This window comes from Thunnus thynnus, chromosome 17 (assembly GCF_963924715.1).
Source record: "Thunnus thynnus chromosome 17, fThuThy2.1, whole genome shotgun sequence".
Taxonomy (NCBI): domain Eukaryota; kingdom Metazoa; phylum Chordata; class Actinopteri; order Scombriformes; family Scombridae; genus Thunnus; species Thunnus thynnus.
In genome coordinates, this window is record NC_089533.1 from 2681927 (window position 1) to 2700443 (window position 18517).

An 18517-nucleotide genomic window follows, 5' to 3' on the forward strand; every position below is an offset into this window, starting at 1 on the left:
TCACAGTTACACTGTCTGTTCCCAACAACAGGAACCTCCACCTCCATTAGGTTTTGTGGGGAAGGAAGGGGTACTAAAGACACACAAAATCAGTTTAATAAACAACACATATGGTGAAATATATTTTGTAAAGGACTCATACCACTTGTTTTGTCCACTAGTGTTCAGCAAAAACAAGTAGTGAACACAACACTGACATATTTCAGCTTTTAAGTTGACGTGTTGAACTTGTTAGCAAACAGTTGCTTATTTCCACATCCAGCTGTTATGGAGCAACATTGTCATTCATTTGGAGTCGTGTTTCTGTCCACCTGGTAAATGTAAGTACAATATTCACTCTCTTTTAGCTCAGTTTTTGCTCTCTACCAGCTCCTGAAAGAAATATCTGACTCTTTAGTTGCTAAATGCTGCATTATGTTCACCAGCTAGCCTACAGGTAACTGTGTCTGTTTGCCATTTGGTGCCGAGCAGATACTGTACAGTGGCTTTTTGGAGCTTTTTCTCTGAAAACAGCTGCCTGCTGCGGCCCAAAACAACTCTATGAGAACACCAAACAATGAGCTGAAACTCGCTTTAAAGTTCCAGAAAGCCAAGGAGATCCAGTCGTAGTCCAGTATGCAACTTACACAAGTGTGACACGGAGAATTGAAACCTCCAGTGCACGTACACTGAGAATGGACCTCACAGTGAAGTAGGAGGCATCTTTTGTCAAGTAGGAAAACTTTTGAAAAGAAAAAGATTTGCATATTCATAGATTCTGGATTTTACAGTGAGGGAGATGGAGGAGATGTGATTTTAAGAATTTCTATCAAGGTAAATGAGCTTTTTGTGTGGAAAAACCCACAAATTCATTTTTCAAAGATAATTATTGTTATTTCCTAAAACATGTCTGGAGGGGATCTTTAAGGTTATTGATATCAGTCAACCTGTCTGTCTGTCTCATGTCACTCATAATGTTTCCGGTGACCTCTGACCTTTCCTCTTGTGCAACAATAAGGACAACATTTCAAATGTTATTTCAGAATCTAGTGAAGTCTAGTCGGCAGTTTGCCATGAAATTTGCTGACCACATTAATGCTCCTCAGATAAATGAACCCTTTTGATTTTAATGACCTTTCATATCACGTCATTATCAGAATGTTCCTAGGATAGATAAATCATCAGTTTGTTGTTTAATTTGTCTAATACTTTTGTAATGTGGGGTGTGATAGTATTGTCACATGCAGATTATGTTGAAAATATAAATACAAGCTGTAAGTTACAAAAGGTTTCCGTCGCTCACTGAGATGCATTTTTGAATCTGAGAGAGCACAAGTAATAGATGTGCCCCAGTTTCTGTATGACCTACCTCCAGATCCGATGTTGCCCCAACCGGTGATCCAGGTGTCCACGCCGTCGTTGAAAGTGCTGTCTGAGGCTGCCAGGCACACCGGCACAATGAAGTCGTTGAAAGTAACCGGTGAGGAGAGCTTCAGGAGGGAGATGTCGTTGTCAAAAGTGCTAGGGTTGTAGCTGGGATGATTGATGATCTGAGAGACCGTTCGAGACACTGCATTGGGGTTGGACCCCTCTTGACTCTGGAGACCGAGGACCACAGCCAAACCCGCTGTGCTGGTGCTGAAGATCAGAAGAGAAACAAAGCAGTGCAAAGACATGAAGAGCAGGGCTGCAGTCGAGACTACCTCAGTCAAGCAGATACAAATCTATTTCTTCTAAACCTCTTGTATTGTTCTATTTGAATAATTGTTGGAGGCCTGAAGAGGAAAATCTCCAGAATTTCACAAGACAAAGCTAGAAAGAAGAGATCTAAATTTGAGCAGTAGAACAATAAATTTTCTTCTTTCCTGTCCTGTTAATCATTTTGAGACCCTTGATATTCATCTTGCGACCCCTTGGAGGGGTCTCATGGCATGTTGTTTTCCATCACAGTTCTACTCTAACTGCTTACCTTGGGAAGCAGTGAGCAGCCGTCAGCACCCATTCTTTGTTAATGAGGGATCCTCCGCAGAAGTGAAATCCAGAACTTTGCAGACTGACCTGCCAGGGCCAGCTGCCATTAGGGGCCGTCTGTCCTCCAACAATCCTGGTGTTGAGTGCAGGCCGACCGCACACTACAGAGAGACAGACGATAAAAACACAGAGTAAGCAATGCTCGGCCCTCCCTGAATTACCACTGTGGTTTCTGTTTGCGGGATTATAACCTTCAACTGTGAGTTAAAGATTATGATCCTGGGAGTCTGCTGGGAGGCTCTCAAGATAACAAGAGGTGAAACTATAATCTCATTTCAATATTAGTCTAAATGTTTCTTTGCTTCTACTTGCTCTCTTAAAGGACAGGTTCACAATTTTCCAAGTGTGTCTTAATACATCAGTCAGGAGCCCAAATGAACAGTGAAACATGTCTTTCTTGCTGTAATCATTCCTCCTGTTCATACGGACCATTAGAAGATCCCTTCATAACGCACGTACAATGTAAGTGATGGGGACAAAATCCACAGTCCTCCTTCTGTGCAAAAATGTGTTTAAAAGTTTATCTGAAGCTAATATGAAGCTTCAGCGTCCAAATGAGCCAGATCAAGTAGATACTGTTCAATGTTACAAAAACTGTAGTGCCAAAGTCCCTCTTTGTGTTACTATACTTCCTTCACAGCTCAACAGGGAAAGACTGTCCAAGGAAACACAAAGAGGGAATTTCATGCTAAAAAGACTGTAAATGTGGCAGATCTTTTAATAGCCAATATGACCAGGAGGAATGATTACAGCAAGGAGAACCTCTTTAACTGTTTCTGTGGACACCTGACTGTTGTTTTAAGATGCCTTTGAAGAATAATGAACCAGTCCTTTAAGACTGGAATTCTGGCTTTGACAGCAAATACCAACAACAATCAGACTATCAACCTTTCTATCCAACAACATGTTTAAAATGTAAACAAGTGGAAACTTTGACTTACCATCTAGTTGTGAGTGAGACTCTGAAAAACAGAAAACAAACAGCTCTTGAAACAACAATTCAGCATTTATATTCACTGATACTCAATACTACAATATTGACTACTAAACTCACTTAAACACAGATTTTTAAAATATGAGTGACACTCATTTTACCGTCTCTTCTCTCAGCTAACAGAGAGAGAGAAAAATTCCAGTCACAAAAGAGTTGTTGTTTTCGATGGCATTGCTTCAGAAATCATCATGATCATCAAAGGTTTCAATAACCAAAATTTAAGTGCTGTACCATCCTATAATTTATTGGTTCCTTTTAATGGCTTTTCACTGTCATCGAACAGGTAGGTTCAATGGTGGGCTCAAGGGGGCAAAAAAAAAAGCAAAAGTGCCCTTTAAGTTAACCCCACAATAAAGCAAACATGATAAAATGTCCTCTAAGGTGCCCCCACACCTGTTCTGTAATTACTGTCTTAGTTATGGTTAATCAGGATGAAATGCTCTATAGAGTGCCTGTATGTGTAACAATCTGGGATGAAATGCCCTCAAGGATGCTTTTTCATTTGAAGAAAATGTGATAGTGCCCTGTAAAATATCCCCACATGATGTAATGCAGAGCCCTATGAGTTGCTCTTGTAATGGGCTGAGCTGGAGGTTTTGTATGGCTGCCCTTCTAGTGGAAAAAGTGACGTTTAGGGTTCCCCTAACTTAAGTGCAGAATTGGGGGCACTTTCAATGAAAAAAGGGATTAAGTGCCCTCTAGGGTGCCCCCAGGTGTTAGAAAACATGATGCCATGATGAGTGCCCTTCAATAACAAAAAACATGGTGAAGTGCCCTATAGGGTGCCCTGCATGGGAGAAAAACATGGTGAAGTGCCCTTCCAGTGAAGAACATGAGATACTTTGCATGTAAAATGCCCCTATGATGGAGTAAACTGGCCATTATTGTGAACAAAAATATTTAGAACTGTCTAACTCCTAACTGACAAAGGTTTCAGGAGACATGGATTTATTGAAGCTAGACTAAGCTAGAAGAGAACAGATATTAGCAGTACAAGTGAAACACTGTTTAATGCTTCTCAATTCTGAAGGTTACCTCCTGGTGGGGAGTATTTGATCCTTCACTAGACCCTCGAGATTTACTACATGTCCAAATAAGGTTATTCTTTACTCATCCATACAGGTGTGAGGATTCTATTGGGTACTAGATCCTGAACAAGAAACTACACCGACTTAAGTGAACCATTGTTCACACATTCAGGTAACATGCAATATATTCTTAGAAGAGACAGTCTGGCCATCTGAAACAGAGCACAGCCATTTCTTCTACAACCTTAGTTTCCCAAGGAGACAGCCAGCCTCATCAGGACAGCTGCGTTGCTCAGTCATCCTTAGCAGACAGAGAGATGAACTGCTCTGAAAGAGAGAGGTCATGACCTACTCCTCCAAGGTTTGCAGATGACCCAAAAATGACCACTCGTCTAAATAACACTGTCATACTTACCTTTGAGCCTAAAGAAGGAGAACTCCTCTACAATTATGGTAGGAATGAGTGTATGCTGACCATCATGAAAATAAAGAACCCTTAAAAACATGTTGTAGTTGTTGTAGCTGTAACATTGTTCCATTCAGTTGGTTCTGGTACAGTTCTACTCACTAGTTTACATGGTTCTGTTGTCTTTGGGTCAGTGCAGTCTGAGCTGCTAGTGATGACTGCATCAGTTGAGCGATCATTCTCCAAACTGAAGCTGATCAAGACCCAGTTTACAAACAGATGTGGAGAAGGAAGGCTCTCAGAACCTCTGCTGACGTCCATTGAGAGGGAAGGAAGGGAGGCTATTAACATTTACAAACTCATGGCCAAAAGAATTCTCCTTTTATTTCACCAATTTTGCTTCTCGTTTCCCTGACAAGACGGCTCAAAACAGCTAATTCTCAAAATGTTAATAGTTCCTTGTTTTTACTACAGATGTGTTTGAGAAAGAAACATTTAAAACGTTCCCTGTGTTATATTTCAGAGATGTATGCTAAATAGATGTTTAAAAAATGAATACTTTTTAATTACAGAGGTGTTGTTTTCCTTACTGTATATTCTGAGCCACTGTGTAAAATGTTCATCTTAACTGGAGATGTTTTACTAAACATGGATCATTGTTCTCTGCTGATGGGACCCACTGAATGTATCAGGTGTCCTTTATATTTTTCTCCCCTGTTTATAAACTTTTATACCATTTACCAGAGCTATTTGTTGTTGGAAAAACATCTGGAATAAAGTTTGGTCAGTAATTAAATTAAATAAAAGTTGTACATCTTTCCAAATATTATTTAAAAGGATTCAAGCAGGACATTTAAGACCTTCATACTTATGATGTTTTTTATTCATTTTGGGGGTTTTCAGCTGTGATTATACCAAGATCCAAAATAAATGAGGTCATACTAGAAGAGGGAGGACACTTTTTTGTGATTGTCATTTTTGTTTCCAGCTAAATACTACAACCATAACATTTCTGTTTTTATAAATGATGTGAAAACAGGATGTATCACTGCATCGCAGTCCAAGATCGTACTGAACATTGCAAACTGTATTAAACTGATAAAAATATAATAAAGGTGATAAAGCTATTAATATGAGGGCAGTATTGGCATAATTTAGTCATTAATGGACACAGTTTTTTAGTTTGAGGGAGGAAATTAACTAAAAAATAAAGAAAAGTCTTAGAACAAACAAGCTTTTAAAACTATTGGACTACTTTACTGATGGTTGTATAATTGTATTTCTTCTCTTTTCTTAAATTTCTTTGTTTATTTTTGCTCTGGCACTATTTATCTTTCTTCATTTGAATATTTATTTGTTTTTTTTCATATCTTTAATTACCTGTATGTGTAGTTGTCTATCTTCCTCCTTGACATTATGTTCTACTGTTGTTACATTATAAAAATTATAATTAAAGTTCATTGGGCAAAAGAAAAATAATCAGAGGGAGAAAAGTGCCAGTGGAGCCACGTCCAAGGTTCAGTTGTTAGACTTACAGTACATATGAGGATTATTAATGAACATATAGGCTACAGGGGGTTTTGGGGATTAAAACTGGAATTGAAAACATGTTTCATTAAAGTAAATATGCAGCTAAACAATCAAACAAAAATGGTTTAGGCCAAAATTCAGAACAGAGTCACAAAACCTGCAGAGTCAGCACATTTTTGACGGCAAAAAAAAAATGCACAAAAAGTGTAATTACTGACTTAAAAAAAAGAAATCCTACAGTGTAATTACTGACCTCATGGCACCATGTGAGACATGACAGGAAGAAATGTGTAGCAGGAAATAACACCTACATGTACAATCTAACAACAGCACACACAGCCTTAACAAACAATAGGTATTGTGTTATTTATCAGTGCAATGATTGGATGTTGACATACTTCACATATCTCTCACCTGTCATGTTATTTTAAGGGACCCTGACGTGTATCATTAAACCAACCAAATACGGAACATATTTCTGTTAAGGTGTGTACTTTTTTTAGTTTTTACCACCATCATATGTCATGAAATACACAAAGGAGAGAGGGCTCCTCTGAATGGATGTTTGCTGACAGAAAAATCTACTGATGACTGATGAAACCAGTGGTTTCCAAACTTTTTGGCCTCTGACGTCTTACAAAAAGCAGTGTGTAGTGGGGGTCACATTTCACATGTCTATGAGTTGTTAACAGCTCCACCAAATAGTGATTTTTCCCTCTAAACTTCTCACGTGGTTTTATTTTACTTTATTTTCTTTAGTTTAGGAACATTTACAGTATCTAAGAGTTGGATGTTGATGCCGGACTAGAGCTGCAACAATTAATTGATCAATTAATTGACAAACCAAATAATCTGAAACTATTTTGACGATTGAATAATCTCATTCATTATAATAAATTGTTTATCTTTGGATTTTGGACAGCTGGTCAGACAGAAGAAGACGTTTAAAAACTTCACTTCTGACTGTGGGAAATTATAGCAGGCATTTTTCACTCTTTTCTGACATCATGTAGACAAAACAACTAATCAATGAATCGGTAGATTAATCGATAATGAAAATAATCGTTATTTGTAGCCCTGCACTGGAGACCAGGGTCTGTGTCCTGAGTCCTGTGTGTGTTTTAATTTAGACAACAAAAGCAAATGTTAGTGAAAAATGGTGATGTTTGGTTAAATGTTAATGAACATGTTGTGTCTCCTGCTTCATGTCACTGCAGAATTTTTCTGTTTTAAACAAAGACCATGATCTTTCTCTGACCTTAACCAAGTGCTGCCTGCCAGTGTCCATCCATAAAACATGTAACCCAGAGTGTTCATCAAAGAAATTTAAATTGGATAAAGTAAAAAGTAAACTGTCATCACGTCAAAAAAAATCCCCCAATTCCTAGATTCTCCAGAACCTTAGGACATGAATACAGTATCAGATCCTGTGATTTATAGTGACTCTTTACAGTCAGTGACAGGATGAATGACAGCTATTTGCTAACCAAATAAGCTAAGCTGAGGCACGAGCTGCTGCTTCCCTCACATGATTATCTGCTATAAATAGTATGTTATCATTTCATTTTTTAGCCCTCAGAACAGAGTCCTGTACAAAATAATTTCCATTTTTGGATTCTTGGAGCAACAAAATCAGAGGTGAGGAGTTACTGAGTATATTTATTACACAGTTTTCTATTTTAGGAAACTTTTCAGGCAGATATATTGTACTTTTTATTCCACTACATTTATCTGACGCCTGTAGTTCAGATTTCACATTTACATTAATTTCTCCTTAACTACTGCCAAACTTCCTTAAAATTAGTTAAACTAGTTTGTTGATTTTAACCCTTTAGCAATGTTTAATCTTCAAAATGTTTGGACTTTGAGATTTTACTCAACTTGGACAAGACTTTTCTTTCTTTCGTTCTGCCCTGATTTGATCAATTTTATTTTTTATTTTATTATTACATCCAGTCGTGGAAAGGAATTTAGTACATTTACTCAATTACTGTACTTAAGTACAATTTTGTGGTACTTGTACTTGTTATTTTACGCTACTTTGTACTTCCTCTCCACTGCACTACATTCAATTCACAGTTATAGTTACACGTTTCAAGTCAGTATTTTACACATAAAACATATCATTACAATTTTAACTGTAAAGTTGTTAAAACTTGCTCTAACTTGACATTGAAATGCTGCTTAAAATGTGCATATCAATGAATCAGTATTAATATTTTAATATATATATATATATATGTATACACTTTTTGTGTAATGAGTACTCTTACATTTTATACTTTAAATACGTTTTGCTGCCAATACTTTTACTTCAGTGAGATTTTATTGTGGTATTTCTAGTTTTACTTAGGTAAGAGATCTCAGTAATTCTTCCACTTAACATGTTAACTTGTACTCATGTTAATGCATCAATATTTTAACACTGACAGGGTCTGCTGTGTACTTTTACTTTTCTTGAGAACATTTTAAAGGATTTGCACTCCTGTTGTGTTACCGCTATATTTACTTAATTAGAAAATTTTATTTCCTTCCCAGTGTTCAGTATAAATGTCATTAGTTCAGGTGTGTGCAGGTGAAGAGGAAGCTTACCTTGTATCAGTAGAGTCAGCAGAGTTGCCACACAGATCACTTTGTAGAGAGCCATCACTGTACAGTAAGTTCATATCAGATCTGCTCCGGCATAAATAAGCTTCCTTTACCTTCCCTCCCTCAAACACAAACACCCACCTCTCTCTACCTGCCTGACAACACACCCAACACCTTACCACAAATCACCTGCTCCACCTCCCTCACAGCCAACATGTCAAACAGCGTCACTCAACCCTGCAGTGCAAAGAAACAAATCCAACTATTACATTTACTCAAGTTCTAAAATACAATTATGATGTACTTGTACTTTACTTTGAGTATTTCCATGTGATGCTACTTTATACTTTGACTCCACTTCATTTCAGAGAGAAACATTGTACTTTTTTTTTTACTCAACTACATTTATTTGACAGTTTTAGTTACTTTGTAGATTAAGATTTTGCATAAAAACCCACAAGCTTAAAAAGGATGACACGGTGTGTAGTTGCGTCTCGTCTTCGAGTGATCCAATATTTCACCAAACTACTTTTACTTTTATTTTAAGTTTATTTCACTGATGATACTTCTGGACATATTTTTACATTATGTATTGATATTTTTACAAATACAAAGGATCTACATACTTCTTCAACCACTGCCAAAACCACTTTAGGGGTTCAAACTGTTAAATCAGTGCTAATTAGTGCTTTTGTTTATTTATCTAAGTATCAGTTAATCTCGACATGTTTGTCAAAATAAACAGCGAGGGACGGAAGGAGCGACTGGTTGCGTAATATTACATCAAACACTCAGGTGCCCCCACAGACAGGAACAACACTGACATGCCTGACCGTACATCTCACTTGGCAGCATTCATGAATCTCTGCAGGAATCTGGTTGAATTTGACACTCAGACTGTTGTCAGACTTCTTTGTCAGACGTCTTTAACATGTTCATACACCTTGCAGGTGTTCTCACATAGTTTTACGAGTTTACTACAGAACACATGTACTATTTTACTAATTTTTAAACAGATTTCCATCCATATTATTATTATAATGTTACTATTATTGATGAATTAAGGAGTATACAGTATTTTGATGTTGCACCTGGTCATACTTTTTTAAAGTTCTACTAACTGATAGATTTAATAATATTTGACAGTTTAAATTAATGTGTGTGTGATGACTGCTGAGTGTGACTGAATTGTCTTGTTGCAATGTTATATTATTGTATTATTATTTTCCAGACTTTGTTTTGGGGAATTACAGACGCTGTATACATGTAATCTGTAGTATTTTTAGTATGAAATTTCATACTAGATTTGTTTTACTATCCCTGCACTGCTGTTCAGCAGGGAAACACAAAAGTCTTTCAGTGTATTTATGGGTGTGTGAGTATTATATTAAAAGGTTCAAATGTGAACCTATCCTGTAATTTTGAACACAGCAGGAAGTAAAGATTTCAAAAATCCCTGACAGGCCAAGACTTTCAACCCTGCACATGAAAGTTTCACATGCGGAACCACACTGTTTTTCTCTTGGCCTCTATAGCCAATTTTCCTGTTCATGACAACTGTATGGGGGGCGAATTTTTATATAACTCACCCATTTAAATTTTATTAAGGCTTAAAGTTATGTGTAATTAAGGGCGTGGCCACTTTGAGTGACAGGTGGGTGCCATCACAGGCAAGTTACTACCACAGCAGCAATGTTGGTTAGGTTACATAACCATGGCGTAACCCCAGATTCACAGAGTATAGATGTAGCAGTAGCATCGCTATCTCAGTGTGTGACACTTTGGTTGCCTAAAAAAGTCTTGTGTGTGAGTGTGAGTGTTTGGTTGTAATAAAAGACCCTCTGAGGAGTCAGATGTTCAGTTTTTTTCTGGCAGCCTCAGTACATTTTGTTCTAATGGTTTTAAGTCTGTTTTTCGTGAGAGAAAATCACCATTAGCATTATCACAGTTAACCATGGACTGTAAATGCACCATGCTAACCAAGCTAGCAGCTAGCGTTAGGGTCAGCTTCACTCGCTCGTCCAAATATGAGCTGTGTCTCAATTCAGGGGCTGCATCCCTCAAAGGACGTGGTCTACGCGGTCTATGAAGGACAAAGCTTTGGTAGACCACGAAGGCCAGAACCAGTCTGGTCTACAGAGGATTTCCAGCTGCGTCATTAGCTGTTCCCGCCAATACCCAAAGCTGACAATCGGGAAACAGCCAGTAGAAATGGAGCCAGAATGTTTAATGTTTTTAATGTTATTTTCTAAGGCCTCATATTTATGAAATTGAATTTAAGGACCTGCAGACAGCCTGTTATTCTACTTCTTATGTACTTTTAATTTATGTTGTAAATAGTTGTAAAGACTGCTGTAGGCTAAATGAAATAATCAATGTATAGAAATAATTACTTTATTTTAATTCATTCAATATTTTTATTTTTCAACCAATCTCTGGAATAGAGAGAAAAGCCTGTCCATTCTCTGCTGTCTTCACCTCTGCCTCTCTGCAGCAGTGTACCTGCTGACAGCTGCAGCTCAGCTTCAACACACCTACCTGACTGTACTGTGACAAAATAATCAAAGCTCGCAGCTCCACCAACACTTTTCCCTCACACAAAATAATAACCTCACTGACAGAGAGATGCATTGCATTTTTATTCAGTCTGTAATGTATCTATAATAAAAATCCAAACTGTTATGTGGCTTTATAAAATAAAACAAGATTTAATATAGAATGATCTGTTCATTTTAATACATTTATATTTAAGTAAATGTGGTGATATCTGTATATATAGAGCCCCAGAGGCAGCACTGTTGTTCTGTCTAGTAAAATATGCAAATTCATTTTACATTCAGACATTGTTAGATTTCATCTGTGAGACCAACATTTATCCTCCAAAAGGAATTATATCAATCAAAATGCTGTGGAGACATTTGAGTCAGCGGTAAATAATCAAAGAGCTGCACAGATCAGTTCGGGATGACGGATGTCGACTGGTTGATCATCTCCGGAGTCGGACTGTTAACAGCTGAGATGACTGGCTGGTCTCACCCTGCCAGCGGCTCCTCAAATGTCCAAAAACGTTCGAGAAGATTTACAAATAGGTGATATTTGGATAAACTGGCCACATAGTGAGAATCTAAATTGTTATTTTCTCACCTGAAAAAAATCTTAAAACTTAATGAAGTGACATATTAACATATTAGTACTACAGCGAAAAATTACAGCTTCGCCTGGCTCAAAATCTCCACCATCACTGCTGCCAGTCAGTGCAAAATGCGTTCTGGGATAGGTTGGACAGTGAAGGATCCATCCATTGGATCCTCCAAGTTCAAGAAAAGGCCACATTTCTTAGCTGCATTTGGGGGGGCCTTTGAAATGAGTCACGCCGCTGTGACGCATTCGGTCTACAAATGCAGCCTTCGAAGGATGCAGCCCCTGAATTGAGACACAGCTGTTGTCACTTCTTGCTCCAAAAATCTAAGATGGCAATGGTCAAAATGCAAACCCTAGCCTTTACCTTGACCTAACCCTAACCCTAACCCTAACCCTAACCCTAACCCTAACCCTAAGCCTAAGCCTAACTGCACTCACAAGAGTTCGTCCCTCTGGCCAGTCCAATCTAGCATTTACCCTGACATCACAGTGGTTATGACCATTATTTTTTACAGTCTATGACGGTATTGCAGAGCCGCTCAGTGTTCAACAAAAAAATTCACCTTCGGACTCCATCCATCTCCACTGAGTAGTGTCTGACAGACCTGCTGTCTCCTCAGGAATGAACTGGTCAAACTGCATCTGGCTTCCCATGAACAAATGGACTCTAGCCGTTGTCAGGTTAATCAGATTCTGAATACTTTGGAACAGTAAAACCAAGAAGAACTGTCAACAACATGGGACTAACGTCACAGTTCACACATTGTAACCTGCCAAACTTGGGTCCATCACTCCCTCTTACACAACCACCTTTTCAGTATTTCTTTGTCTACAATCGTGATGGTTTTTCCATGATACTGACATGAGTATTTATAGAACAATTTACACACAGGTGATCTCTAACTAGTTATGAGTCATCTTAAACAAATTTGGCTGCATCAGTGATAGTTTAGGGTTAAAGGGGCTGAATACATATGTCAACATGTATTTTGTATTTGTAATTAATTATTATAGAGATCTATTTTCACAATTTTGTCGAACAGTGTCAAAAAAACAGAAGTGGAAGAGGTACTCAGATATTTTACTTAAGTAAAAGAACAAATACAGCAATGTAAAAATACTCCATTACAAATAAAAAGTCCTGCATGAAAAATCCTACTACAGTTAAAGTACATAAGTATTATGAGCTTGATGTAGTTGAAGTATTGCAGTAAAAGTACATAAGTAGTATATGAGCCTGATGTAGTTGAAGTATTGCAGTAAAAGTACATAAGTATTATGAGCTTGATGTAGTTGAAGTATTGCAGTAAAAGTACATAAGTAGTATATGAGCCTGATGTAGTTGAAGTATTGCAGTAAAAGTACATAAGTATTATGAGCTTGATGTAGTTAAAGTATTGTAGTAAAAGTAGTGGTTTGGTCCCTCTGACTGATATATTATTATATATGACATCATTAGATTATTAATAGTGAAGCATCAGTGTTAGAGCAGCATGTTACTGTTGTAGCTGCTGGAGGTGGAGCTAGTTTCAACTACTTTATACACACTTAGCTAGTTTAGTCCAGTGGTTCCCAACCTAGGGGTTGGGCCCCTCCAAAGGGTCAGCAGATAAATCTGAGGGGTCGTGAGATGATTAATGGGAGAGGAAAGAAGAAAAAACAAAGTTCTGATACACAAATCTGTTTTCAGTTTTTGGACTTTTTCTCTAATCTTTGATTTTTGCTGAAATATTGGATTTGAACATTCATTGAAATGAAAGCATGTGAGAAGTTTAGAGGGAAAAATCACTATTTGGTGGAGCTGTTAACAACTCATAGACATGTGAAATGTGACCCCGACTACACACTGCTTTTTGTAAGACGTCAAAAGGTTGGAAACCACTGGTTTCATCTTTAACAATGTGTTGTATTTTAAAAGCTTGTTATATTATCCATTGTGTCATATCTTCATCTGAAAAGTAACTAAAGCTGTCAAATAAATGTAGTGGAGTAAAAAGTACAATATTTCCCTCTGAAACGTGGTGGAGTGGAAGTATAAAGTAGCATCACATGGAAATACTCAAGTAAAGTACAAATGCCTCAAAGTGTTGTGTGGGCCAAAGCAGGTGAACCCAAGTGTAGGCACTCAACAGCGAGGAGACAGGGATATGACAAGAATAAAGTATTCATTTTGAAGGCTAGGGAAAGGGAATCCAGGCCTGGAGAAGTTTGGGCTGGAAACTGGGAAACTGGGGCTGGGGCTTAGGCTGGAAACTGGGAAGAGTGAGGGTCCAGGGCAAAGAAACAGGACTGACGAGACAAGCTGAGGGGATTGAGAAAGAGCAGATTAGATTGCCGGGAAACGGGAGTCAGGGTCAGGCAAGGGCAAAACAGGCATTGACAAGAAAACTGGTGATGGCATAAAATTGGCTCGAGATGTAGACTGACTGGCACAGAAGCTACGATCTGGCAGGGCTGAAGTGGTAGGGCTGAGTATTTGATTATTGAGATGACGTGCAGCTGGTTTGGCTCTGCTCTGATTCCAGCACACCTTTCTCCACTCACACACAGGGAGAGAGAGTGGCAGCAGGTCATGGAGACACAGAATCATGACACAAAGGTGTATTTAGTTACTTTCCATCACTGAAAAAAGGCCATATTAAATCTACTTTGATTCAATTTTGTAAAACAATAAAACATGAAAACTTCCAAGAAATCTTTAATTCTTTTATTTATTTGATTTAATAGTGCATCCATTAAAAAGGCATCTTAGGTATATTCTGTACAGCTGCGAAACATACTGTTCTGTACACGCTAACATAATGGTTGACCATCCATAATAGGGTTTTTGAGAGGGGATTGTTATCTGTCAAAAGGTTGTGTTTTGTCTAGAAACACTCATGACGTTTTCTTTTGTGAGGACAAACCGGATCTGCCAGTTACAGGCCACAAACATTCAGAGGTGTTGAACTCAACAAGGAAGTCTGTGTCGCTGAGATTAAAGTGCAGTTACATGTGCAGGTATGTAGAAGTGCAGAGTCATTTTGGGAAACTTATCACAGCACCGGAAAATGGCCTCCAGAAAACAAGAAAAAAAAAAAAAAAAAAACATCGAGCCGGATAAACCAGTAAGAAGATTAATGATGAATGATGTCAAAAGTGAAGGAGTCAGTTCATGCTCCAACAGAACAACAAGTTGTATATTTACCTCAGAAGAGCTGCACCTCACAGGTTATTAAAGGCCCAAAATGTGTAAAGTTTGATCCACAATAAACATCCTGTAACAACCACAGAAATTGACAAATATTAAAAAAAAAAAAAAAAAACAAACAAATTCAGGAAACAAACACTGAAAAAAAAAAAATCAAACCTTTAAAGACAAAAATCAACAAACACATCTCATTTGTCAGCAGGCAACAACATATTTAGAAATAAACCTAAATTCTAATTCTCATATGCAAAGTAATGGTTTTATAATGTGAAGCAAATGTATTAATAATGAAGTCTGTGATCTTTCAAGATGCTTTTTAGTAACAAAGTAACGTTTGAGAAACAATCTGAAGTGATTTACATTCAAGGAATCCACCCAATCAGCCTTATCAATAAACATTTTCCTTAATCATTTCCTTAAATATTAGGGTTAATAATATGAGTGTTTGTGTCTTTGACATCACCTGTACAACAGATAACAGTTTGGCAGCGTCAGTTGAAAACATCTTGTCAACCAGAGGTCTGGTTTCAACTCTGGCAGGGATGTTTTTTGTCGTACAGCCAAAATCAACAGTCGTGTAAGTGTGCAGTGTCAAATAACACTGATACAGTATGTGATAAAAAATGTTTGTGCTCTTAAGTGTCAAGAGTTCTGAGAGCAGACAACTTTTCAAAATGACCCTGACCTCATGAGACATTTAAGCAATATATAGAGGCATTGTTCAGCCAGTGCAGCAGAGGCCCGACAACCCCCTTCTCTGTGATGTAATCACAATATACCACTATTTTTCTTGCTTCAAGGCATCTGAAAGCTTTTGCACCATGGTGCTGCAGAGACAGTGGTTGGTTTAGTTCAGCGTCATCCCTGCTTGCTTACAGGTTGCAAGTAACATTTTGACAGTGGCCACAGAGTGATAATTAAAAACAGAACTGTAAAAGGTCTGTTAAATGTCATAGCTGTAGTATACACTCATTATATCATGGCTATGAACCAATCAGATTGTGAGATTTTAACTACCCGTTTTATAAGTGGATTTAAACTCTTGAGCTCAATTGGACAGACGCCGAAACAATGAGGAACCTTAATAACTAGTCTTAGCTGTCGTGTTTCTCTCTTTTTAAATATTTCTGCAGAGCCTAAATTACAATATAATAATAAGCTTTAAAAAGAGATTTTCACAGTTACTGAACACATACTAAATTTGTGAGCCAACATGTTTGCTTGTGCGTACAACTTTCAACACTGTCTGTAAATGTCCCTATCATCTGATAAATCATTGGTTATATAATGGCCCAAATATTTAGCCTCATTACACTAATTAAGGGCAATGCCATACAGGAAGAAATCAGGAAATACTAATTTTCTGTCCTCTCTACTTCTATATCATAATATTACTCTTAGTTGCATTATATTTGATGTCAAAATCTATACCATATTGTGAACATACCCTCAACAACTGTTGAAGACCAGCACTACATGGACAGAAAATCACCAAATCATCTGTGTACATAAGGTGGTTAATGATAGAATTGCCAACTATACACCCTGTTCCACATCTTTTCAACTGCAGTGACAGATCATCCATATAGATATTAAAAAGAAAAGGAGACAAAATGCTGCCTTTTCGAACTGCATTACTCACATGGAATGGAGCAGATACAGAATTTCCCCATTTAATTTGCATAGTTTTTCATGATTTATACGGTCAAAGGCTTTGGCAAATGCACATAATTAGTGCCATGTTTACGTTTAAAGCCAAACTGGTTGTCAGAAGTCAGGATGTACTGTTCCAGCCTATTTAGTAGGGTTCTCTCCAGCACTTTGGACAGAATGCTGGCTAAGGCTATAGGCCTGTAATTCTCTGAGCTGTTTAGTTTACCGGCTTTATCTTTAATGACAGGCACTAGTATAAACAGAAAAAATAGAGTCAGGTAGAATACCATGGACTAATAGCCCAATAAAACAAATAGCAAACAAAAGGGTAGAGTTTCTTTACTAGCAAGGTTTAAATGTTCAGCAGTTCTATTATCCATACCAGATGCCTTATTATCTCCTAGCTTCATGACAGCATCTTGGACTTCTTGTGGGGTGACAATCACATCTTCATTATTGTCTGTGTTGCCCACATTAAATGATTTGCTTTTAACACAGTTGAACAGATCATAGTAATGTTTCTGCCACAACTGAGAATTTTTTTCTGAGCCACTTACTCAATATCAATTACTCGAATCAATATTTGATGGTAATGATGTTTTACAATTATTATTCTGACTTCTTTCCAGAAATCATTACAACTATTATTTTGCAACTTCCTCGCAAGTGAGTCAGATCTCATTGTATTCTCGTTCCTTTTAATAAATCGAAGGGCATATTTAAAATTTGCATTTGCATGTTTCTTATGTTCAAATAAGGGACCGTGTTTATATCTACCCGATTCTACCCATGCTTTAAAAGCCCTTCAAGCCTCAGCATGAAGCCCTTGTCATTCCAACCCAGTTTAGCATGGTACACATTAGACTTATGTTTATAAAAAGGCCTGCTGGAGATAAGGAGGGACTCCACAATGGAATCATACATAAAACTTAACTCATTACTATGTTGCAGGTTCTTGCAGTTCATATCACAACAAACAGTAGCAACTTTTGGTAGTTCAATACATCCAACAGGGTGTCGGTCTGAGAAATGTGTTAAATTAGACCAGTCTAATTTCCCCGCACTTATGTTGCTATCAATAGATGATAGACTAGGTATATTGCCAAACTTTAACATAGAAAAGGGTATATGGTCAGTAGTGGCCAGATCATAATCAATCTACATGGCATCTAAAGTGTCATGTGCATCAGCTGTGCATATGCAGTGATCAAGCCATGAAGTTGTGTGCCAAGCTTCACTGATATAAACATAGCACAAAAGTAAGGAAATTTGTGTTTGGTAGATTATTTCTTTGCTGTAACAATGCTTCTTGGCAATAAATCTTATACCGTTGGAAAGCCTGTTTATTTCCCTTTTAAATGGTGCCACATTTGTAAGGAACATGCATTTGTGGGATGAGCAGCAGAGCTGAGTATGTGGCTTGCACCCATGAAAAATATGCCAAATCTTCTGTGCCAATGCCAAACAGCTTATTCTAACATTGACTCTTGTTTGGTGGATTCGATGATTGAAGTTTGAAGAAACAAGACATATTGGCAATTTAACAATTTATTCATTTAACAAACCTGCCTCAGTACCATGTGGAAGAACCATACACAGCCACAACAGCCTGGCACCTCCTCCTCATGCTGGTCACCAGCCTTGTCACATACTGTTGTGGGATGGCGTCCCATTTTTCAACCAGCATTTGTCACAAGTCAGCCAACGTGGTTGTGTTGGTCACTCTGGCATGAACAGCATGCCCAAGCTGATCCCACAAGTGTTCAGTGGGGTTGAGGTCAGGACTGCTGGCAGGCCATTCCATCCTCTCCACAGGAATTTTGCTCAGTAGCAATATAGTGGCTTGAAACAATCGAGTAGGCAACTGAATAGCGGATTAGTAAAGAAACCAGCAATGGACCCTCAGAAAGTGAAGGAAATCCTTGACTTTAAACTGGAAAACATCTACCCTCCTAACTTCACCAAGAATCAGCGTT

General features: G+C 37.8%; 1 protein-coding gene across 1 annotated transcript in view; it reads right to left on the reverse strand.

Annotated features, from left to right (window-relative positions):
• Positions 1-8692, reverse strand: part of LOC137201242 (uncharacterized) — a 41688-nt gene extending 32996 nt beyond the window's left edge. The window contains exons 1-2 of the mRNA XM_067616188.1: positions 8561-8692; positions 2952-2972 (exon numbers count right to left, since the gene is read on the reverse strand). Coding sequence (XP_067472289.1) covers positions 2952-2972; positions 8561-8615 — 76 coding nt within the window. The 5' untranslated portion in view covers positions 8616-8692. The remainder of the gene's footprint in view (positions 1-2951; positions 2973-8560) is intronic.
• Positions 8693-18517: the final 9825 nt, after the last annotated feature.